This window comes from Artemia sp. Qi Xiang Cuo, chromosome 14 (genome assembly GCF_049724085.1).
Source record: "Artemia sp. Qi Xiang Cuo chromosome 14, ASM4972408v1, whole genome shotgun sequence".
NCBI classification, from domain to species: Eukaryota; Metazoa; Arthropoda; class Branchiopoda; order Anostraca; family Artemiidae; genus Artemia; species Artemia sp. Qi Xiang Cuo.
In genome coordinates this window covers 34893448-34919330 of record NC_142807.1, presented here as the reverse complement: position 1 = coordinate 34919330, position 25883 = coordinate 34893448, and the positions used below count along the sequence as shown (strand labels likewise).

Here is a 25883-nt window from a genome sequence, read left to right as displayed (position 1 = left end):
TTTGTTTTCATTATATTTGATGTTAACTGGACGCTTTGAAAGAAGGTGCCAAAGTTTCTTTTGGTCAATATCCCAAATGATAAGAAAAATAACATTTAGCTTTTGAAATATCAAAATGGACATATTAGGACACATTTTAGACCAAATATAGACATGTTTTGGCTAAAAATGACATATTTTTGGATGCTCAGGGACATATTTATGCGCCAAAACGTAGGCAACCTTGCAAGTGACACTATATATCGCAAAACGTTTAAAATAAACCAGGACCTGACTCCAAGTAGCTACAACTATAAAGGAAATTGTCAAATCCATGGTTAAAATTAATATTTAGAAGCTTTTTGTCAACTCATAAAGTCGTTGACGGAGGTAATACAGAATTTTAGGAATCATACTACAGCCTAATTTACAGCTTAGGAAGGTAGGCTAGTCTATGGTAAATTTGCAGCTTTCAACATAATTTAGCTAGGATGAAAGTGAATACATCACTTGATGCATTTCTTTACACTATTTTATAATTTGATAATTGCCTCTAGGGGACATAATATTTTGAGTCTTAAAACAGCCCATAGTAAACTAAAGCTAAAAAAATGTGTTTATAAAAAAAATGGCTAGTTTATTGAAAAAAAACCACTGGTAAAATTCTACTTTAGCTACTTTTGGCTATCTTGGGAAGGGGTTAGGTTAGGACAATGAGACTTTCAGGGATGTGTCTACAGGCTAAAGTATGTCCTGGAAAAGTATTTTGAAGTACCTACCTCCTCTCCTTCTCCCTCTAGGGGGTCCTGAAATTTGCCTACATGACAGGTCTATACCTATTGAAATTTTGACAAAACAACATTTTACCTTAATTTTCACTTATCAGTTTCTTTTTCTCTGGCTTTAGCTCTGAAAATGCAATTTCAGTTATTTGAGCTGAATTTTAAGACATATAAATAGTTTATTTTCAAAATTTAGGAAATGTATTTGCATATCTCTAAAACCTTATAAATTGGGATTGAGCAAAGTTGTGAAGCTGAAAACAATTTTGTTGTACTTCGTTTAAGCAGAAGATCTATTTTGCAGGGTTTCACTTCTATAACTCACATATTTTTAAAGGTCATCAAAGGTCGAGACCCTCTAGAGGGAGAAGGAGTGGAGGTGGGTACTTCAAAATATCTTCCCAGGACATACTTTAGCCTGTAGACCCATCCCTGAAAGTTTCATTTTCTTAACCTAACCGCTTTCCAAGATAGTCAAAAGTAACTAAAGTAGAATTTTACCAAAACCACCCTTTGTAGCACATTTAGGGATGTTAATTATTATTTTCATGGTAAATATGTACCAAATCATATTATTGACTTATGCATAAAGTGACTATACCACTCAATGCCTTTTTTTATGCTGATTACGAATATAATAATCATTTCTATTGGAAATGAATATTAGCCCCCCCCCCTATATATACTAATTCTGGGTATTTATTTGTACAGTAGGGGAGTGGGCAAATTTTATTTCTGTTTTAAATGGTACTTAAGTTTAAACTTTAACCCCACCCCACCCCACCCCTCCCCCTAATGTAGAAATATATACCCTGAATTGGCATATATAGGGGAGGGGCTGAAATTCATTTCCAATAGAAATGATTATTATATTTGGAATCAGCATAAAAAAAGGCATCAAGTGGTATATTCACTTTATGTGTAAGTCAATAATATGATTTGGTAGATATTTACCATTTTCATTAGTTTTAATAGGGTAAAAATCAGTAAAATTCTACTTTAGCTACTATTGGCTATCTTGGAAAGGGGTTTGGTTAGGAAAATGAAACTTACAGGAATAGGTCTACAGACTAAAGTATGTCCTGGGAAGGTATTTTGAAGGGTAAATTTTTACCAAGTCATATTATAGACTTACAAATAAAGTGAATATACCACTCAATGCCTTTTTTATGCTCTTTCCAAATATAATAATCATTTTTTTTGGAAATGAATTTTACCCCCACCCCTATATAGACCAATTCAGGGTGTATATTTGAACATTTGGGGGGTGGGGGCAAAATTTATTTCTGATGAAAATGGGAGGTAAGTTTAAACTTTACCCCCACCCCCCTCATCTGCAAATATATACCCTGAAATTGTATATATAGGTTGGTTTAAAATTAATTTTTGACAAAAATGATTTTTATATTTGGAAAGAGCATAAAAATGGCATTGAGTGGTGTATTCACTTTATTTGTAAGTCAATAACATGATTTGGTAAAAATTTACCTTTTGAAGTATTTATCTCCACTCCTTCTCTTTCTAGAGGGTTCTGACCTTTGGTGACTTTTAACAATCTGTGTTACAAAAGTAAAACCTTGTAAAATAGATCTTCTGCTTAAATGAAGCACAAAAAAAAAATTGTTTTCAGGTTCACAACTTTGCTCAATCCTGATTTATAAGGTTTTAAAGATATGCAAATACATTTCCTAAATTAAAAAAAAAATTGATATAGCTTAAAATTCTACTCAAATAACATAACAGGAATTGTATTTTTAGAACTAAAGTCAGAGAAAAAGAAACTGATAACTGATAATTAAGGTAAAATGTTGTTTTGTCAAAATTTCATTAGATATAGACCTGTCATGTAGGCAAATTTCAGGACCCTCGAGAGAGCAAAGGAAAGAGGTAGGCACTTCAAAATACCTTCTATACTTTATCCTGTAGACCCATCATGAAAGTTTCATTTTCCTTACCTAACCCCTTTCCAAGATAGCCAAAAGTAGCTAAAGTAGAATTTTACCTAAAAATCTAGATTGAGGGCTGTAGAAAAGGAAATATTTTGAGAAAACAATACTTACTTCATAATAGCCTATCCATAATAATGTTGCTAGCATATTTTGTATACAACTCTGCTATACTTTGTCCCCAACCTCTCTAAGTTTTACAAACTAATGTTGAAGTAATTCAATAAATAAGGCTAGATATTAGTTTTACAGTAGTTTTATGTTAGTTTTACAAGCTAATGTTGAAGGAAATCAATAAAACAGACTAGACATTAGTTGTACATTAGTTCTTATATTAGTTTTGCAAGCTAATGTTGTAGTAAATCAATAAATTTGGCTAGACATTAGTTTTACAAGCTAATGTTGAGTTATCATAGGCAGCACACTAGCACTACCTAAGTAAAGAACAATGTGGGCATAATGTGTTTTTTTCTCCATACCTGAAAATATGCTTTTGAGGAGGACACTCCGCACAACCCTCGGGGCAAGGGTTTTAAGTTATGCCCAGAAGGCATATAAGAACAATGTTGGCATAATGTACTTGTTATTATTTTTTTCCTTTTGAGTAGGGCACTTCATATAGAAGGGGTTGTTGTAGAAACTTCAAAAGGGGCTCATTCAATTGGAAATTGAGAGTTCTAGTGCCTTTTTGAAAAGTTGAAAGTGATTGAAGGTAGAAGCCTTCTAAGTTTTTATAGAAGGCTTTGTCATAGAAACTTCAAAACAGGCTCATTTGATTGGAAATTCAAAGTCCTAGTGCCCTTTTTAATAGTCAAAAGTGATTGTAGGCCAACTAGCCCCCCCCCCCAACACCAATCATTCCCCCAAACAAATCCAATAAAAATTTTGAGATAGCCATTTTGTTCAGCATAGTTGATTTCTGGATAGAAAATATGTTTTTGAGGAGGACACTCCCCCACTACCCTCAGGGCAAGGGTTTTGAGTTATACCCTGGGGGTATATAAGGTTTTTAAAGAAGGCGTTGTCATAGAAACTTCTAAAAAAGCTCATTCAATTGGAAACTCAAAGGCCTAGTGCCGTTTTTATTAGTCAAAAGTGATTGGGGGGCAACTAGCCCCCCCCCCCCCACGCCCTTTGTTCCTCCAAACACAGCCAATAAAATTTTGAGGGCTAATTTGATTTGAAATTCAAAGGGATAGTTCACTTTTTAATAGTGAAATGTGATTGGAGGGCAACTAACCCCCCTTTTACACCCACCTTTTTCCCAAACACATCCAATAAAAATTTTGAGATAGCCATTTTGTTCAGCATAGTTGATTTCCTGATAGAAAATATATTTTGAGGAGGACACTCCCCCACAACCATCAGGGCAAGGATTATAAATTACGCCCTGGGGGCATATAAGGTTTTTATTGAAATCTTTGTTGTAGAAACTTGAAAAAGGGCTCATTCAATTGAAAATCAAAGGGCTAGTGCCCTTTTTAATAGTCAAAAGGGATTTGAGGGTAACTAATCCCCCTCTGACGCCCACCTTTTCCCCAAACACATCCTATCAAAATTTTTAGATAGTCATTTTATTCAACATAGTTGAAAGTTTTGGATTTTAGGTCTTTAAGGATGACAACCCCTCCCCCCATAGCCCTCAGGGCAAGGGTTGTAAGTTTTGCCCTGGGGGAATATAAATTTTTATTGAAAGCAATGTCGTAGAAACTTCAAAAGGGCTCATTAAATTGGAAATTGAAAGGGCTAGTGCTTTTTTTAATAGTTCAAAGTGATTGGTTAGTGACTAATGCCTGTCTCACACCCACCATTTTCTCAAACACATCCAATCAAAATTTTGAAATATCCATTTTGTTCAATGCAGTTGAACGTTCTGGAAATTAGGTCTTTTAGGATGATAACCCCCTCAGAGCCCTCACTGCAATGGTTGTAAGTTATGTCCTGGGGGCATATAAGGTTTATATAGAAAGTTGTTGTATAAATCATAGGCAGCATGATCATGCTGCCTAAGTAAAGAATGTGGACACTTGAGAAAAATACAAGAAATGGGGACTAAGTAAAGAGGAGGACACTCCCCCAGAACCCTCAGGGCAAAGGTTTTAAGCTATGTCCTGGGGGAATATAAGAACGATGTTGGTGCAATGTATTATTTATTAATTTTTTCCTTTAAAGCAGGGCACTTTGTATCAAAGAAGTTGTTGTAGATACTTCAAAAAGGGCTCAATCAATTGGAAATTGGAGTGGCTTGTGCCGTTTTTAATAGTAGAAAGGGATTGGAAGGCGACTAACACCCCTTCCATACCCACCATTTCCCGAAACACATCCAATCAAAATTTTGAGGTACCCATTATTTTCAGCGTAGTTGGTTTCCAGATGGAAATTATGTTCATGAGGAGGATAGTCCCCCACAGCCCTTAGCGCAAGGGTTGTAAGTTATGCCCTGGGGGCATATAAGGTTTTTTATAGAAGGCATTGTCGTAGAAACTTCAAAAAAGACTCATTTGATTGGAAATTCCTAGCTAATTTATCTATTACGGGTTGCCTCCCCGTAGTAGCATAATATTTGTAGGCATGAATATATAATGAGTTGGAGGTAATAGGCTTGAGATTGTCTGTGCAGGATTTTGACTCTTGTTGATAGAAGAGCATTGCCAAGTGCTGAAAACCATGTTGTGACCAATATGGGCCCAGGATTGCACAAAGCCTCCATTCATGGAGGTCCCAGGGACTTCTTGCTGTCCGGTTCTAAGCCGGCTTAAGCACTTCGGTGTAGGCTTGAGAAGATATGTGATCCCTGTCCTGCACTGGTATCCGGGATCATTGCTTTTCCTGAGGCGAAAATAATTTCAGTCATTTAAAGAACATGAAAATTGGAATTTGGATTGTTACAACATTAGAACATGACTATCGTACCGACATTTTGACTGACGAATTCAGGCGATTCGAACTGGATTTATTAGGAGTTTCGGAAACTCATATCCCAGGGGTAGGAAGTATGAAATTAGGTGATATAGAATTTGTTTACTCAGGCAAGAAGGATGGGTTACATAGACACGGAGTAGGGCTCATGATGAATAAGGAAGGTGCTAAGTCTTATTTAGGCTGGGAAGGTATTAATAATAGAATACTAATTGCTCATTTTATGACTAGAAAGTTCAGAGTATCAGTTATAGTAGTATACGCCCCTGTAGAACCGACTGATGGAGATACTAGTGACTCAGATGAATTTTACTTACAGTTACAGGAGCAAATAGACAAGGTCCCAGGTAGAAATATGATGTTATTGCTGGGAGATTTTACCGCCCAGGTTGGTAGAAATAAGGATAGATGGTATCCCAGCTTAGGTAAATTTGGTGTAGGAAAAGAAAACAGTAATGGATACAGACTTTTGCAATTTTGTAGGTATAACAATCTAGTTATAACCAATACGGTGTTTGGTCATAAAATGGCTCATAAGTTAACATGGTATTCACGTGATGGTCAGACAGCAAACCGTATTGATTATGTTATAGTAAACCGAAGACTGGCAGGATCAATACAAGATACTAGGGTATATAGGAGTGCTGTTATTGATGTTAAAAGTAAAGATCACCATCTAGTAGTGTCAAGGGTTAATTTAAAGCTGAAATATCGGAAGGGTAATTACCTCCCGGGAAGTTATGATGTTAGTAGGCTCCAGGATGAGAATTTGAGAGAAACTTTCCAGGAACAGTTGAATACTAAACTTGAAAGTTTAAAATTTGATAATGTGGAAGATGGTTGGAATAATTTTCAAAAAATAATTTTTGAATTTGCGGAAGGCATCTTGGGGAAGAAAGCTAGAACAGCAGATATGAATATTAGTAAAAAAGCTTTATGTTTAATAGAAAGGAGAAAAGACTTGTACAAGAATTATCTGAGTGATAGATCATATGAAAACAAAAGGAATGTGAAGAAAGGGGAGAGAACATTAAAATAAGAAATAAGAAGGTGTGAAGTGGAGGCTATGGACAAAATTACCGAGGATTTAGAAGATGCAGCTAGACGGCATAATAGTAAAATATTGTACTGGCACGTTAACAAATTGAGAGGTAGTAGTCAATCCGAACTTGACCCAGTTAAAGATAGGAAAGGGGTCGCAATTAGCGATAAGGAAAAAACTAAAGAGAGATGGGCCGAACATTTTGAGAATTTGCTTAACCGAGATAGAGTGTAGGAAAAAATATAGAGGAAAATAAAAAAGTTTGTGATACCTTGGATGTAAAGGAAGATTTGTTTTTGTGAGGAGGAATTAGCAACAGTACTAAAAAAATTAAAGAACAATAAGGCTCCAGGTATTGATAGGGTAGTAAAAGAGTTTCTTAAATATGGTGGCGTTGAGGTTAGAAATAAGCTACTGAAGATTATGAATGAAATATTTGAAAAAGGGGAAGTACCTAACGCTTTTAGGAAAACCTTAATTAAGCCACTTTATAAGAAAGGTGATAAAAGTGAGTGTGGTAATTATTTAGGCATTAGTCTGGTCTCTATAGGTAGCAAATTGCTTAGTAATATGATACTTTTTAGACTGAGATGTCATAGACAAAGTTTTAAGAGAAAAGCATTGTGGTTTTAGAAAAGGTAGAGGAAGCATCAACCAAATTTTCACTCTTAGGCTAATAATTGAGAAGTGCCCAAGATTCCAAACACCTTCGGTTCTCAGTTTTATAGATTGTGAGCAAGCGTTCGATTTTGTTGATAGAGGAGCTTTAGTAAAGGTTTTATCCTTGTATGGTATGCCAGACAAATACATTAAAGTGATTAGTGCTATGTACGAGAATAACACTGCTGCGGTTAAGGTAGGAAATGAGGTTAGCAGCTGGTTTTGTATTAAATCAGCAGTTAAGCCGTTTTGTGCTCTATCCACCTTTATATGGATTATTTTGATGGACTTTGTCTTCAGTAGCACAGGAAAGGCAATGGGAGACCACGGACTCAAATGGGGAGCAAAAAGTCTCCTGGACTTGGATTATGCTGAGGATTTAAGCATCCTAGATGAAAGTGTGAGCAAAATGAATGAAGTTTTAGAGGTTTTGCGATTTCAGGGTGCTAGTATTGGTTTGAAAATTAATGTTAGGAAGACTAAGTCACTAAGGCTCGGAATAAGTGAAGATGAAAAGGTGACGTTGGGTAATGAAAAGATTGATCAGGTGGGTAGCTTCACTTACCTTGGTAGTATTATTAGTAAAGATGGTGGGAGCAGTGAAGATGTTAAAAATAGAATAGCCAAGGCTCAGGGTGTTTTTTCACAGTTAAAAAAAGTCTGGAAGAATAGGAAGATAAGTCTGCAAACCAAGATTAGAATCTTATAAGCTACAGTGATGACAGTGGTAAAATATGGCTCTGAAGCATGGACGCTCCGAAAAGCAGATGAAGATTTGCTAGATGTTTTCCAGAGAAATTGCTTAAGGATTGTTCTGGGTACCCGGCTGACTGACCGTATATCAAACAATAAGCTATACGAAAAATGTTGTTCAATACCGCTCTCTAGGGCTATAATGAAAGAAAGTTTGAGGTGGTTAGGGCACGTTTTATGGATGTAGGATGACAGATTGCCAAAGATTTTTCTTTTCGGCCAATCATCTAGGGCTAAATAGAAAGCAGGTTGTCTCCGTCTGGGGTGGGAGGACATCATAAAGAAAGATTTAAAGGAAATGGAAACTTCGTGGTCAGGTATAAAAATGGACGCTATGAATAGATTGGGGTGAGGGAGGATCGTGCGTAGCTGTGTTGGCCTCAGGCGGGTTGGTGCTGCGATGAGTTGTTAGTAGTAGTAGTAGTATTTCAAGAAATAAGGTCTTAAAGGAAGACAACCCCCCCCCAAGCCCACAGGGCAAGGGTTTTAAGTTATGCCCTGGGGGCATATAAGGTTTTTATTGAAAGCATAGAAACTTCAAAAGGGCTCATTCAATTGGAAATTGAAAGGGCTAGTGCCTTTTTTAATAGTTGAAAGTGATTGGAGAGCAACTAACACCCCTCTCACGCCTACCATTTTCTCAAACACATCTAACCAAAATTTTTAGATATCCATTTTGTTCAACGTAGTTGAAAGCTCTGGAAATTAGGTCTTTTAGGATGATAACCCCATCAGAGCCCTTAGTGCAAGGGTTGTAAGTTATGCCCTGGGGGCATATGAAGTTTATATAGAAAGTTGTTATAGAAATTTCAAAAAGTACTCATTTGATTGTAAATTGAAATTGCCCTTTTTAATAGTCAAAAGTGAGTGGAGAGTAATTAACCCCTCTCTTACGCCCACCTTTTCCCCAAAAATATTCAATCAAAGTTTAGAGATAGTTATATCTAGTTATCTCATTTTGTTATCTCTCATAACATGATGTGGGCACAATGTGTTTTTTTTTCTTCTATACCTGGGCACTTCATATCAAAGGCGTTGTCATAGAAACTTTGAAAATGGCTCATTTGATTGGAAACTGGAGTGGCTAGTGCCCTTTTTAATAGTCAAAAGTGATTGGAGGGCAACTAGCCCTCCCCCCCATGCCCATAATTCCCCCAAACACATCCAATCAAAATTTTTAAATTTTGATTTGATTTGAAATTCAAAGAGCTAGTTCCCTTTTTAATAGTCAAAAGTGATTAGAGGGCAACTAGCCCCCCCCCCTGATGCCCATCATTCCCCCAAACACATCCAATCAAATTTTTTGGATAGCCATTTCGTTCAGCGTAGTTGATTCCCAGGTAGTAAATATGTTTTTGAGGAGGACACTCCCCTGCAACCCTTAGGACAAGGGCTTTAAGTTATACCCTGGGGGCATATAAGGTTTTTATAGAAGGGGTTGTCGTAGAAACTTCAGAAAGGGCTCATTCGATTTGAAATTTAAAAGGCTAGTGCCCTTTTTAATAGTTGAAAGTGATTGGTGGGCAACTAGCACCTCCCCCCATGCCCATCATTCTCCTAACACATCCAATCAAAATTTTGAGATAGCCATTTTGTTCCGCATAGTTGATTCCCACATAGAAAATATCTTTTTCAGGAGGACACTCCCCCACAGCCCTTGGGGCAAGGGTTTTAAGTTATGCCCTGGGTGCATATAAGGTTTTTAAAGAAGGTGTTGTCATAGAAACTTCAAAATAAAGCTCATTCAATTGGAAATTCAAAGGGCTAATGCCCTTTTTAATAGTCAAAAGTGATTGGAGGGCAACTAGACCCCCCCACCCCCACGCCCATCATTCCCCAAACACATCCAATAAAAAGTTTGAGATAGCCATTTTGTTCAGCATAGTTGATTTCCAGATAGAAAATATATTTTTGAGGACACTCCCCCACAACCGTCAGGGCAAGGGTTATAAGGTATGCCCTGGGGGCATATAAGGTTTTTATAGATAAAGTTGTCATAAAACTTCAAAAGGGGCTAATTCAATTCAAAATTGAGAGGGCTAGTGCCCTTTGTAATGGTCGAAAGTGATTGGAGGGTAACTTACCCCTCTCTCACGCCCACCACTCCTCCAAATACATCCAATATAAATTTTTAGATACGCATTTTGTTCAACATAGTAGAAAGTTCTGGAAATTAGGTCTATGAGAATGACACCCTCCCCCAGCCCTCAGGGCAAGGGTTGTAAGTTATGCCCTGGGGGTATATAAGATTTTTATTGAATGTTTTGTTGTAGAAACTTCAAAAGGGCTTATTTGATTGGAAATTGAAAGGGCTAGGGCCATTTTTAATAGTTGAAAGTTATTGGAGAGCAACTACCACCCCTCTCACGCCCACCATTTCCCCAAACACATCCAATCAAAATTTTGAGATAGCCATTTTGTTTAACGTAGTTGAAAACTCTGGAAATTTGGTCTTAGAGGATGACAACCACCCTAACAGACCTTAGGGTAGGGGTTGTAATTTATGCCTGGGGAGCATATAAGCACAAATTTTGCACTTTACTGAAAAATAGAAATGAATGTGCATTGCCAGTTTAATATACATATACTGATATTTAGTAATCAAAATGTTAATATTATTTGATTTATTAAAGTTATAAAAACATTTATATTTTTTCAGTTAAGTGCAAATTTTATTCTGGCCTTGGGAAGGCATAGGGATTTTGCACCCAACATATGTTAATTTCAGCTCATTTTGAGTTTGGCTTGGTTATTTATTGTAATTTCTGTTCGTTTTTGGTTTCATTTATTTATTGATGCTGCTTTGTGGTAGTTTCACGCTTGGTAGATTATTTGATTTTATTTTTGCTCATTTTTGTTCAATGGAGTTCTTTACTTTTCTTTGAAAAACTTATTTTGTGGATAAAGTTTTTTTTATTAATATTAAATAAGAAAACCAAAAATTCTTCCTTATAACTTTGTTCATTCTTCTCTATAATAATTTGATTTTTAAAAAGTCATACAGAAGACTATACGATTTTCCATGTTTAAAGGAAACAAAATATTTTTAATTAAGTTCATTTTTATGTTCCTGGCCTTCCCCAGGCCATTCAGCGTGTCCCCAGGTGGCGATAGGGGAACGCTCTACAGATAGGTGGGTACCTTCATAGGAGGCACAGACAAGGGGGGACCTTGTCCCTGGGGGTCCATAATAGAAACTGGGGCGCCCTTGCCTGGGGTCATAAATACAGGCGAAGGAGGAAGAAGGCCCCTCAAATGTACACTCAAAAGGGCCAACTGCTTTGTTCACAAGTCCCATGAGTTACAAACATTCTCCCAGTAATGGGTTAAATTGCATGGTGATGCAGAACACCATTGCAGGAGGATCCTCTATAGGAGGACAACTGCAGCAGGGCGTAAGATCTAGATCTATGGACAACAGCCTCTGCAAAGGGCTGCCTCGACCTTTTTGAGGTACCTGCAAGTCTGGGGACCTTGCGGTCAACTGTATACCCACTTGAGGAGTGGTGCCCCTCGAGGAAATTATAGCCTAGTAAACGACACAGCATTTGCACAGGATTCTGACGAATGGACTATTCTTCTGGGCTTGATCTGTTTTGATGGGCATTTTCGGGCTGAAAAACCTCTTACTAGTTAATTTATCTATTATGGGCTGCCTTCCCATAGTAGCATAATATTTGTAGGCATGAATATATAATGAGTTGGAGGTAATAGGCTTGAGATTGTCTGTGCAGGATTTCGGCTCTTGTTGATAGAAGATCTTCAGCAAGTGCTGAAAACCATGTTGTGACCAAGATGGGCCCAGAATTGCATAAATCCTCCATTTATGGAGGGCCCAGGGACTTCTTGCTGTCTGGTTCTAAGCCGGCTTAAGCACTTTGGTGTAGACTTGAGAAGATATGTGATCCCGTCCTGCACTGGTATCCGGGATCATTGCTTTTCCTGAGGCGAAAATAATTTCAATGATTTAAAGAACATGAAGATTGGAACTTGGGATGTTACGACGTTAAAAAATGACTATCCTATCGACATTTTGACTGGCGAATTCAGACGATTCGAACTGGATTTCTTAGGAGTTTCAGAAACTCATATCCCAGGGGTAGGAAGCATGAAATTAGGTGATATAGAATTTGTTTACTCAGGCAGGAAGGATAGGGTACATAGACAGGGAGTAGGGCTCATTTCAAATAAGGAAGCTGCTAAGTCTTGTTTAGGCTGGGAAGTTATTAATAATAGAATACTAATTGCTCATTTTATGACTAAAAAGTTCAGGGTATCAGTTATAGTAGTATACGCCCCTGTAGAACCAACTGACGGAGATACTAGTGACTCAGATGAATTTTACTTACAGTTACAGGAGCAAATAGACAGGGTCCCAGGTAGAAATATAATGTTTTTACTAGGAGATTTTAATGCCCAGGTTGGTGGAAATCGGGATAGATGGTGTCCTAGCCTAGGTAAATTTGGTGTAGGAATACAAAACAGCAATGGATACATACTTTTGCAATCTTGTGGGTACAGCAATCGAGTTATAACCAATATGGTGTTTGGTCATAAAATGGATCATAAGTTAACATGGTATTCACAGGATGGTAAGACAGCAAACCTTATTGATTATCTTATAGTAAACCGAAGACTGGCAGGATCAATACAAGATACTGGGGTATATAGGAGTGCTGTTATTGATGTTAAAAGTAAAGATCACGATCTAGTAGAGTCATGGGTTAATTTAAAGCTGAAATATCGGAAGGGTAACTACCTCCTGGGAAGTTATGATGTTGGTAGACCCCAGGATGAGAATTTGAGAGAAACTTTCCAGGAAAAGTTGAATACTAAACTTGAGAGTTTAAAATTTGATACTGTGGAAGATGATTGGAATAATTTTAGAAAAACAATTTGTGAAGTTGCTGAAGGTACATTAGGAAAGAAAGCTAGAACTGCAGCTAAGAATATTAGTGAAAAAGCTTTATGTTTAATAGAAAGGAGCAAGGACTTGTACAAGAATTATGTTAGTGATAGATCATATGAAAACAAAAGGAATGTAAAGAAAGTGGAGAAAGTATTAAAATATGAACTCAGCAAATATGATGTTAGGACCATGGATAAAATTGCAAAGGATCTGGAAGATATAGATCGGCAGCGTATATAGTAAAATATTACACTGACATCTTAATAAATTTAGAGGGAGTAGTCAGTGTAGATTTGGCCCATTTAAAAACAGGAACGGGGCTACAATTAGAGATAAGGAAAAAACTAAAGAGAGATGGGCCGAACATTTTGAGAATTTGCTGAGATAGAACCGAGATACCGAGATAGAGTTGCAGGAAAAGATATAGAGGAAAATGAAAAAGTTTGTGATACTTTCGATATGAAGGAAGATTTGTTTTGTGAGGAGGAATTAGCAACAGTACTAAAAGAATTAAAAAATAATAAGGTTCCAGGTGCTGATAGGGTGGTAAACGAGTTTCTTAAATATGGTGGCTCTGAGGTCAGAAATAAGTTACTGAAGATTATGAATATGATTTTTGAAAAAAGGGAGGTACCTAACGATTTTCGGAAAACCTTAATTAAGCCACTTTATAAGAAAGGTGATAAAAGTGAGAGTGGTAATTATCGAGGCATTAGTCTGGTCTCTGTAGGTAAAAAATTACTTAGCAATATGATACTTTTTAGACTGAGAGATGGTGTAGATAAAGTTTTAAGAGAAGAACGGTGCAGTTTTATAAAAGGTAGAGGATGTGTCGACAAAATTTTCATTCTTAGGTTAATAACTAAGAAATGCCCAAGATTTCAAACACCTTTGGTTCTCAGTATTGTAGATTATGAGCAAGCTTTCGATTCTGTTGATAGAAGAGCTTTAGTAAAGGTTTTATCCTTGTATGATATACCAGACAAATACATTAAAGTGATTAGTGCTATGAACGAGAATAACACTGCTGCGGTTAAGGTAGGAAACGAAGTTAGCAGCTGGTTTTATATTAAATCAGGAGCTAAGCAGGGTTTTGTTATATCCCCCTTTATATGGATTATTTTGATGGACTTTGTTTTAAGGAGCACAGGAAAGGCAATGGGAGACCACGGAATCAAATGGGGAGGTAAAAGTCTACTGGACTTGGATTATGCTGATGATTTAAGCATCCTAGTTGAAAGTGTGATCAAAATGAATGAAGTTTTAAAGATTTTACGAGTTCAGGGTGCTAGAATTGGTTTGAAAATTAATGTTAGGAAGGCTAAGTCTCTAAGGCTAGGAATAAGTGAAGATAAAAAGGTGACGTTGGGTAATGAAAAGATTGATCAGTTGGGCAGCTTCACTTACCTTGGTAGTATTATTAGTAAAGATGGTGGGTTTAGTGAAGACGTTAAAAGTAGAATAGCCAAGGCTCAGGGTGTTTTTTCACAGTTAAAAAAAGTTTGGAAGAATAGGAAAATAAGTCTGCAAACCAAGATTAGAATATTAGAAGCTACAGTGATGACAGTGGTCAAATATGGCTCTGAAGCATGGACGCTCCGAAAAGCGGAAGAAGAGTTGCTAGATGTTTTCCAGAGAAATTGCTTAAGGATTGTTCTGGGTACCCAGCTGACTGACCATATTTCAAACAATAGGCTATACAAAAAATGTGGTTCAATACTGCTCTCTAGGGCTATAATGAAAGAAAGGTTGAGGTGGCTAGGGCACGTTGTATGGATGAAGAATGACAGATTGCCGAAGATTGTTCTTTTTGGCCAACCGTCTAGGGCTAAGCGGAAAGCAGGTCATCCCTGTCTGGGGTGGGAGGACGTCATAAAGAAAGGTTTAAAGGAACTGGGAACTTCGTGGGAAGGTGTAAAAAGGGAGGTTTTGAATAGATTGGGGTGAAGGAGGAGCGTAGATAGCTGTGTTGGCCTCAGGCGGATTGGTGATGCGATGAGTTGGTAGTAGTAGTAGTAGTATTTCAAGAAATAAGGTATTAAAGGAAGACAACCCCCCCCCCAGCCCACAGGGCAAGGGTTTTAAGTTATGCCCGGGGGGCATATAAGGTTTTTATTGAAAGCATAGAAACTTCAAAAGGGCTCATTCAATTGGAAATTGAAAGGGCTAGTGCCTTTTTTAATAGTTGAAAGTGATTGGAGAGCAACTAACACCCCTCTCACGCCTACCATTTTCTCAAACACATCTAACCAAAATTTTTAGATATCCATATTGTTCAACATAGTTTAACGTTCTTGAAATTAGGTCTTTTAGGATGAAAACCCCCTCAGAGCCCTCAGTGCAAGGGTTGTAAGTTTTGCCCTAGGGACATATAAAGTTTATGTGGAAAGTTGTTAAAGAGATTTCAAAAAGGACTCATTGGATTGGAAATTGAAATTGCCCTTTCTAATAGTCAAAAGTGAGTGGAGAGTAATTAACCCCTCTCTTACGCCCACCTTTTCCCCAAAAATATTCAATCAAAGTTTAGAGATAGTTATCTCTAGTTATCTCATTTTGTTATCTCTCATAACATGATGTGGGCACAATGTGTTTATGTGTAGGATATAGCTGAAATTAGACATTTCTTATGTATGCTTCCAAAGCATAATCACTTCTATTGAAAATTCAAATTTCCCCACCCCCCTAATGTGTAAATATATACCCTGAATTTTAACCCCAAAAAAAAGTTATCAACACCAGTTAAGTTATTGAAAAGTGGTTAAAAACATATCACTAGTTTATAAATAAGTTGTTCAAGAGTAGCCTAACATGTTCCAAAAATAGTTATTTATGACAATTCAAACCTCATTTATTAGGCAACTCAAATATAAAGCATTTTTCTATTATTTCAAGTTTTTGAATGCTGTTGGCAAAATTGCACTGAATTTTGCAATTTGAAACTTTGCTGTTGATAATTCATCGTATATTCTAATTCAGGGTATATATTTGCACATTAGGGGGAGATGGGGATAAGTTTGAATTTGTAATAGAAGCAATTATTATATTCATCAAGAGCATAAAAAAAGGTATTGAGTGGTATGTTCACTTTATTTGTAAGTCAATAATATGAACTGTAAAATATTTACCCATAATTTGTGCTAGGCTATATACTTTACCCATCACCCCTCCCTTATTGTGTAGAGGGGGTAAAGTATAGCAGGGTTGCATGCAAAATGTGTTAGCTACAATTATTATGCATATTGTAAAGTAAGAGTTGTTTTCCTTACATGTTTCCTTCTCAATAGCCCCTAATCTACATCTTTACCCTTAATAATAAAGTTTGATGTGATTTTTAGGGGTTTAGGACTCTTTTTAATAATTCCTACAAATTTGTTGTCAAAATAATATTTTACTATTGAGACTAAGGAAAATAATAATTATTATTCCCAAGTCAGCAAGAAATCGCAATTTTTTTCTAACTGGACATTATTATTTTTAGGATCATTACCTTAATTACCTTAGTTTGCACTTTGGAGCAAAATTAAGGTCTGCACTAGATCTGTTGTGCTCTGTGTTGAAGATGGTGAATTTTTGTCACTATTTTAGTGCCCAGTGGCATTGTGTAAAATTGGTCTTTTAGAGAGATGCAATTTAAGAACACTCAGTAGGCTAATGATGACCACAAGGTAGGTATGGCCTGTGATAACCATGCTCCAGTGGTTCAAAGCTGACACCACAGCATAATAGTAACTCTGGATAGAGTAAGCAAGGTGGTTAGGTATGTTTAAAAATCAGCATCAGCCTCCAAGCAAGGCACTTGCATAAGGTTGGTATCAGTGGGTAATAAATAGGATGGACAGTCCCACTCATATTTCCATGACTATGATTCCATTCCTGTCAAGTCTGAACTCAAAGGACACAGCTGTGGGTCAGTGGCAGATCCAGGGGGGCAAGCCCTCCCCCTCCCCTAGCTTAGTCTAAAGTAGTGTTATTTACTTAGTTAACTCAAGTTTCCATTAATTAAACTTGCTCCTAATGCAAGTTTATCAGATCAATCTATTTTGCGCCCCACCCTCTAATTTTTTTTTTATTGGATCAACTTATTTTGCCCCCCCCCCCTAAAAAAGATCCTGGATCCGCCCCTGCTGTGGGTGCAATCACTATTGCAGCTTGAAGACTATTCCAATCATTGACACCACTCTTGGAGAAGAAATTTCGCTTCCCTTGTGTATTAACAAGATGTTTTGACAGCTTATGTGAGTGGCCTTGTGTATGTTGCTAGATTCAATGTTTGGTAAAGTGGGGGTTATTTGGTTGTGTTTAACGCTTGTAGACCATCATGTCCCCAAAATGGCATCTGAAAACAAGTGTTGGCAGCTATAGGCACTCCAGCTGTTGGAAACATGTTTTTAACTTATGATTGTTTTACTGTGGACTGTTTTATCTTTTGGGGCCCTGTGAAGGGCTCAGAATGTTATTTCTCCCAATGTTAAAAATTTAATTATTGAATTATGAAAGAGCAAAAAGGCATCAAATAAAGTATTTACTTTCATCCAAGCTAAATTATGTTGAAAACAGAAAATTTACCTTGGGTATTTTTAGTTAATTTATTGTAGGATAGTAATGAAATACAAAAGAAATAAACTATTTAATTTTTGATTCAATGTTGTTTCCTCTTAAAGGTTAAGAATAGCAGTTTTCTAGAAAGAGACATACTAGAACAAAAGAAAGACATTCTTATATTGCTCATTTTTATGATTTTGTTCATGTTTTGACAATTCATCCCCTCATTTAACAGAGTATTTTCTTACCCAATATTCAGCACAATCCCTCAGAATAAACTGGATATCTACAAGTCCACACAGTGTAACCAGTCTTAAACCTGATCAATCAATGAATAAAACTACAAACATCATATTATTGCCACTATATATCATATATAGGGGGGTACATTGTCAGGATAATGACTATTATTTTTAAAAGGAACAAAATAAGGAATCAAGTAGTGCAACTATGCTTTTATGTCTAATTTGTGCATCACCTAGGGCTATTTAGAGGAGGTGGCGGGATGAACTATCAAAAATGTATACAAAACCATGAAAAAGAGTACAAAATTAGCAATCTAAAAATGTCTCTTTTTTCCTAGCATATCTTCATGCAGAGAGCTGCTATTCTTGACCTTTTCCTCTTTCTAAATATGATACTTCTTGCTGTTGTAGTTACATCTCAGTCCCTTACTGGGGTATAAATATAGTAGTTGGTCCCTTCTGAAAGAAACATGCTAAATACATGAAACTGGTACCATTAGATTCCTTATTTATATTATTTCCATTTACCATGGTCAAACCTATGACAATGGGCCCCAGTCCCCTGATAAGATCATGGATGCATTAATAGAAAACAACTCACTTTTATTGTTTTTAGGTATTTGGTTTTAATTCTTAAAATTGTTTGGCTTTTATTTATTTTTATTCATCTTTTAATTTTTTTTTTTTTCTCATTGTTTTTTTTTTCACCTTTATGTTGACTTTTCGCGTTTTATTTGTTGGTTTTTTCTTTGGTACTTGCACTGATTATATTTTTTCGTTTCACGCTGAAGAAGAGAGGCGTTTGTCTCCTCAAAATATTCGCTTTGTTGTGTTTTTTTCAGTATTTTCATTTGGCCTTCAAAAACCCCATTTTTGCTCGTTTTTCTTTCTTTATGTTATGTCGTGCCAATGTGGTTTAAGAAATTATCTTAGAAAACAACAGTTAAATGTATTATTTAGGGCTACATCTGGCCCCATTATAAGGGGTTGCTGAGGTCCAATTTTGAGAATAGCAACTAGCCTATTATATTTGGAAAGAATGTTGACTGAAAAACTAAATGGGGATAATGATGGAGCTATTATTATTATTTTTTTTAAGAAAATGGCTTACTAAAATAAAAGTATTAACATTAGATTCCTTATATTATACTATTTCCAAATATCATGCTCACTTTTCAGATAATGTGGATCATCTGGGGGTGACCACACCCCCAGATGGTCCCATATATAGCCTTAGGACATAAATGATATATATACAAATATGTGTCACACTAAAATAAAGCGCTAAAACAACAAAATTCTTACTTTATGATACATATCACGCTTATATTAATCAGATTATCAAGTTTTCTTCCATTATTATTCACATATTTACACTGTTTAAATAATATTTTTATCCAATATTCAAATAAGTTGCTTAGGCTAAACTGAGCATTTTTGAGTCTACACAGGAGGTATCCATTTATGCAATGAATCAGAACATGTAAGTGGCACCAAAGAAATATATTATTAGGGCTATATATGGGTCCATGAGGGAGGTGGGAGGGAGTTGCATTGTCAAGGTATTGACTATTATGTTGAAAAGGAACATAAAATGAGGAATCTAAAAGTATGCTTACTGCTTTTATTCTATGAAGATGTTTCCTTCAGAAGAGGCATAACTCTCCAGTATCCCAAAACTTACAGAAGCTGACCCCTGGCCCTCCATACCCCCCCCCCAAAAAAAAAACATACAAACCATGTTTTATTCCAAAGCTTATGGGCCCCTGGCCCAAGCCTTCCCCCCCCCCGAAAAATAAAAATAAAATAGTAACAATATTTTACTCCAAAACTTGTGGGAGCCCTGGCCCTCCATGGCCCAACTTCGGAATATTGGTAGAATGTACCAAAATCGACTCTTTTCATTATTTTTTATTTGTAATATTTTCTCTGTGGCTGCTTTGTTATGCATATGATGGAGGATGATTCTACAGGAAGAATTTTCTGGGGGAAATACACCACTAGATATTTTGGAAGATTTGGTATTGCACAGGTGTGACAACTGTTAGAAAAGGTCACTAACTATTTGTGTCTTGAACAGTCTTGGAAATAACTAATAAAATTAAACTGAATGTTTGATATTTAATAATAATAATAATTACTGAAAGCTCATCAGTTCAAGATTGTATTATTCTCTCACTCAACAGCCATGCTTAAAATGAGGTTAATATACTTACTTTGCACTAAATTTTAAATTAGTTTTGGTAATTTACAAATAAATCCAATAATGGTTAAATCCTAATGATCCTCTTCCTTTAAGTCACAAATGAAATAATTTAAAGAATCACAGTTATGAACAACTCCATTATATTTATTGAATCTCTTTTTCCTGTTTCATTCAATCACTGTAAATTATCCAATTTTGTCCATTTTTAACATGTAGGATTGTTTGATCATGGGTGCATTCAAAAAGACCTTTAGTGTAATATAAGGGTAATAACTTTTTATATAATGTTTAACATCACTGGAACACTATCATGTATTTTTTAATATTTAAGTATCTGAATATATAAAAAAAATATTTTGGGATAGAGGATTTTGAAAGAACTTGAAACCTTGACAATCAAGACAAACAGAAATTAATGAAAAAAAAAGATCTCAAAAAGAATTTTTTCAAAGAAAAGTAAAGACCATATTAAACTTAAGATCAGAAGAAATAAAAACCTACAATGGTTCAAACTCAAAACAACCAGAAATTACTATTAAATAATAAATGGAACTCTAAACAAATAGAAATTAAATCAACAATCATAGCAAAAAACATGCAACAGGTACTAATAAAAAAGAATAATTTAATCCTAACAACAAGTAAAGTTTAAATTGAATATGCAAATCAAGCTTAAAACAAACAAAAATCTTTTACTATTGAAGTATAACACAACAGTCAAATAACATATAAGATTAAAAAGAGAACATACCTGAGGCCTGACAGCCAAATAACATATTAGATTAAAAAGAGAACATACCTGCAGCCTGGGAGTCCAAACACAGGGAAGACAATCATACACCATGAAATAAACACTCAGGGGACATCAACTCCTCAGAGGAAAAAAAATATGCTATTCTGTTTGACTCTTAACTAAATAGTCCTTAAGAATCGTTTTAAAAGTCCCAAACGAGTGGCATCTCTGTACTGAAGAAGGTAGGGAATTCCAGACCTGTTGACAAGCAATGAGACGATTGAAATCTGGCGGCATAGTAGGGGTAGGAGGAATGCATATATTAAGTGAAGAACAAAGGCTATATTTAGCTGAATCAGAAATAAACAGGAGTTTTTTGAAGAGATTTTGAAAGATTGCCATGAAGCTGATAAAAGACAAAAGAAGCACAAGAAAGTATGTAAATAGACTTTAGGTTTAAGAACAGTTTAGGTGAGAAATGGTTGGTGTCCATAACCAGACTCTATGCTTTATTATGCATGGCAGAAAGTGACCGCAGTTTATAAGGAAAAGTAGACATCCATACAATGGGGCAATACAAAACATATAACTGAACAAGGCAGAAAAAAAGAAGCTTCAAAATACATCCAGGAAATGTGTGTCTGAGTTTTTGAAGGATACTCAAACTCCATGAGACTTTAACCCGAATCATGGCTACATGGTTTCTAAATGAAAGGTTCTCATCAAGCAGTATACCAAGAAACCAGACCACCCGATTCTCTAGTCTACACAAGGAACCTTGTGACACCTAAAGGTGTGCAAGCTGAGGGAAAGCTATACCAATTCGAGAAAAAAAGAAAATATGACTTGCCAGCATTCAAGACCAAGTAATTCGCATCAAACCATGAAATAACTCTCTCGAATGTTGTCACAAGGTTAGACTTGATATCACAGTCTTTCTTCCCAAGGGTCCCAAGAGTGGTGTCAACTGCAAAAGCAACAAGAAAATCTTTATTAGAAGTGGTATTGGAACACAAACGAACATCAGGATGACATAGCTTGCAGCATGCTAGAGGCTTGATATTTTTGACAGCCAAAATCAGATCATAAACATAAATCGGAAATAAAACGGGGCCAAGAACAGACCTTGGAGGGACACCATAATCTACTTCAGAAGGGCTTCAGAAAAGTGAATCAATTGAAATAAGCCTACCAGAAAGATATGATTCAAACCAAGAGAAAGCATTTGATCTAATACCAGCATGCAATAGTTTCCAAAGAAGAATCCAATGGGTCAAGGAATTGAAAGCTTTATGAAAATCCAAAAATAAAGCTGCCAGGATATGACCAGAATCTATTGCTAAATAAATCAAATTCAAGAGAGCGACGCAAGCATGCTCTGTAGAGTGACTTGCTTGGAATCCAAACTGGAAATCATGCAAAAATTCTTTTGCATCTAAGAAACCCGTATAGCATAGCCTTACAAAATTTTTTGCTGAAAACAGTATGGAGAGAAATTGGCCTATAATAAGCAGGATCACTCCAAGAACCACCTTTATACAGCACTATAACCTTATTGCTAGCCCAGATGAACACAGTGTCTTTTGGTTTAGTTCAGCATCCTCCTCAATTTTTTTTGGAAGTTTACCTTTAACGACCTTAGCTTTTTCTGACACACCCACGATTAAACATCTTTCTTTTTGCAAGGGTAAATCCTGCATGTAAACAATGGGCAAATTGCATAATTTACAACCCTTGCCCTGTGGCTGTTGGAGGGTCGTCATCCCGTGAGGCTTAGTTATTAGACCTTTTGACTATATAATATACACAAAATAATTTTTCAAAATTTTCGATCAGTGTTGGGGAGGGGCATCTAAATAAGGCAAGTAGGGGAAAAGCTGGCTGCACTCCGGTCATTTCCAAGATTTTCCCCTGAATATGCCCTGAAAGTATCACCTTAATGCCCTGAGATATTGCTGATATACCCTTTTGACAACCAACATGCGCTTAGCATGTTTTGATTTTGTTTGATATCCCCCTCAGAATTTCCTGAAAGTAGTCACAAGTTAAAATAGTTGCATTCACAGTCGCAAGATGTCACAGCTACCCATAGCTGCACTCACAAGTAATCTTAGTCAAAGAAAGTCACAAGCAGTCACAGTTGCAACTATTCACCATTGCAGATAATCTTTAGTTGCAGTTGCAAGTCTTCACAGTAGCAGTTGCAGTAGTTGTGTGCCTGAAACTTTCAAGTTAATACCTTGTTCTTAAGATATTGCAGATATGCCTTTTTGATAACCTGAATGCACATAGTGTCTTTTGATTTAGCTCAACATATGCATCAACATTTTCCAAAATTTACCTCAATACCCTTAGCCTTTTTGGACACCCCCAAAATCAAGCATCCTCCCCTTTCCTAATGAAAAATCCTGTATGTAAAAAATGGACAAATTACCTAATTTACATTGTTTGCCCTGGAACTGTTGGGGGCTTGGAATCCTTGGAGGCATAATTGTTTGACATTTCGAATATTTTGAACAATATCAATGTTCCAGAATTCTATGAATGTTTAGGAGGGCACTTAAAGGGGCTTGGGGGGTTGTCCTCCAATCACTGTTCAAACATCCTCCTCAAAATGCCCTGAAAGTTGCATTTTGATACCCTCAGCCGTTCCTTAGATATTACTGGTACACCCTTTTGACAACCATCCTGCATGGAACCTAGTGTGTTTTGATTTTGTTTGGCATCCCCCTCAACATTTTCTGAAAGTTTCACCTCAATACCCTAATCCTGTTTGGAGACACAGAATCAAACCTGTCTTCTTTTCCCAATACCCAACCATATATATTAACATTGGGTAACTTATATAACTTACAATCTTTGCCCCGGGGGCTGTGGATGATTGTGTTATCCCCAGGAAAATGATTATTTGACCTTTAGACTATTTTGAACAAGATGCCCATTTCAAAATTTTTGATCAAAAGTCTTCGGGGGGGGGAGTGAATTTAAAAAGGGCATGGGTGGGAGATGATTACCTCTGACCATTTTTCAACATGCCCTGAAACTTTTAACTTGATACTGTCAGCCATTCTTAGTTATTGCAGATACGCCTTTTTGATAAACTGGATGCACATAGTGTCTTTTAATTTAGTTTTACATACCATCAAAATTACCTGATGTTTCACCTCCGTTTTGCCAAAATTCCCAGCGTTTTTGGACATGCACAGAATCAAACATTCCTTCTTTTTATAATGATAACTCCTGAATGTAAAGAATGGTCAAATTACATAATTTACAGTCCTCGCCCTGGTGCTGTGGGTGGCATCCCTGGAGGTATAGTTATTAGACCTTTTGACTATTTTGAACAAAATGCTGTTTTCAAATCTTTGCAGAGGGGAAGGGACATCTTAAAAGGGCAAGGGGTGCTGGTTGCCCCCTGATCACTCTTCAATATCCCAAAACATACCCTGAAAGTTTCAACTTAATACTCTCTGCTGTTCCTTAGATATTGTTGATACGCCTCTTTGACAACAAGCATGCACATAGTGTGTTTTATACAATGTCATGCACATAGTGTGATTCCTTAATACAGTGACTTGTGAGATTCGTTCTGCATTTTTCTGTTGTTCTGTGCTTATTTCACAAGGTATCCTGGAACTTAGGGCTAACATTAATATTGATAAAAAGATATTTTTTTTTCCAGCTAAATAGTTCTCAATATTTATAATTGTCAAGTCATACATCTAATTTTTCAGGTTATATTGAAAGATTGCCATATCTGTCTAGGAGCATGGATGGGCAAGATGGAGACCCTGCTGTCAGGTTTTCTTCTTCTTCTATTATTTCGCTCTATTCTTCTTTCGACAATATTACTTCTAACGAGACTGCCGATGATACACTGGAAGTGGTTTATGAGTCTAAAACCCATAAAGTAAGCTATATTAATCTAACTCAATATTTTCTCCGTTGTCATTTTTTCTTTCATTTACATTTATTTAAGGATGTAATTTCTTTATTTTCATCAAATCATGCAAAAAAAAAGCCTGTTCAAGGAAATAACTACAGTTACACCACCTGTAATTGAAATTACGCTTTTTCGTCAATAGTACATCAGTCTTGCTATTTTGTACCGTTATTACCAGTAAAATGGAACCACAACCACTAGCTTCCGAAACTGTACCAGAACAAAAGCATGGCTTTTTATAGGCGTTCTATTTTTCGGTATAGGTTTAGACACTTTCAATTTTTAATAAATAAGTAGGCATTGCGAGCATGAGGCGTAATGTCTTGAAGGAAGGGCCTGATTTAATGTGTGGAAGTTCTCCAGAGGTGCTTTTTACATGGGCGCCCATACGGGTGGGGGGAGCACCAGCCCACCCCCCCCCCCCTCTGGCTGAATGATGCTGCCTTATGTTTTCATATTTTTGTTTTGAGATATCTATCATACAGCATTAGAAGTGCCGATTAGACCAGGTAAGCCCCCCCAAAATTCAGCTTATTGGCGCCCATGGCTATTTATGTCAGTTTGAGTAAATTAGTTCGAAATGTCTGCAGGCCATTACGTAATAGATGTCACTGGCAGTCACTAGGCAATAGGCAATCACTGGTTAATTTTTCTTATAGGACAGAAATCAAATAGAATAAAGACATATACTGTTTGACTCTCTATTTAGTAGTCTTTCTAATCACTTTTTGGTTGCATTTCTTTAATATTTATGTAGAAAATAATTGATCTAGGTGAATAAGACTTTCAGAGATTTTCAGGAATTTATATTTGAATTGATTCCTAGAATTTTCATTTATATAACTCAACTTCTTTCTTTAAAATATCAGAAAAAAATCATAATTGATTCAGAGTCCCTATTTCTGTTATCGAGCTTTAATTAATGGAAAGATTCAGGAGATAAATTCTTAGTGGCTTCTTGAGGTCCATCCAGCCAGTGTGTGTTAAGGTATATTAGGGTGACTCCTTCCGAAGCTAAGCTGTCCTCCATGCTACTAGGCAGCGTGTATAGTCCAATAAAGTATGTGTAAATTGAGTGCTGGGACTAATTTGAAAAATATTCCATTTTTGGAATGGGGAATACCTAGATATAGGAAGTTACTTCAAAATTTTAGTAAAACTTAAATAGTAGCATGGTTCTGGATCTTATTTTTCTAAAACAACTTTTTAAGATATTTCTTTTAG

At 36.3% G+C, this 25883-nt stretch overlaps 1 protein-coding gene across 2 annotated transcripts in view; it reads left to right on the top strand.

The window, feature by feature from the left end:
• Positions 1-239: 239 nt before the first annotated feature.
• Positions 240-25883, top strand: part of LOC148944404 (uncharacterized) — a 110753-nt gene continuing 85109 nt past the window's right edge. For both annotated transcript variants that reach the window (XM_089099663.1, XM_089099662.1), the window contains exons 1-2: positions 240-369; positions 24451-24626. In XM_089099663.1, the coding sequence (XP_088955789.1) occupies positions 24486-24626 (141 nt within the window). In that variant the 5' untranslated portion in view covers positions 240-369; positions 24451-24485. The remainder of the gene's footprint in view (positions 370-24450; positions 24627-25883) is intronic.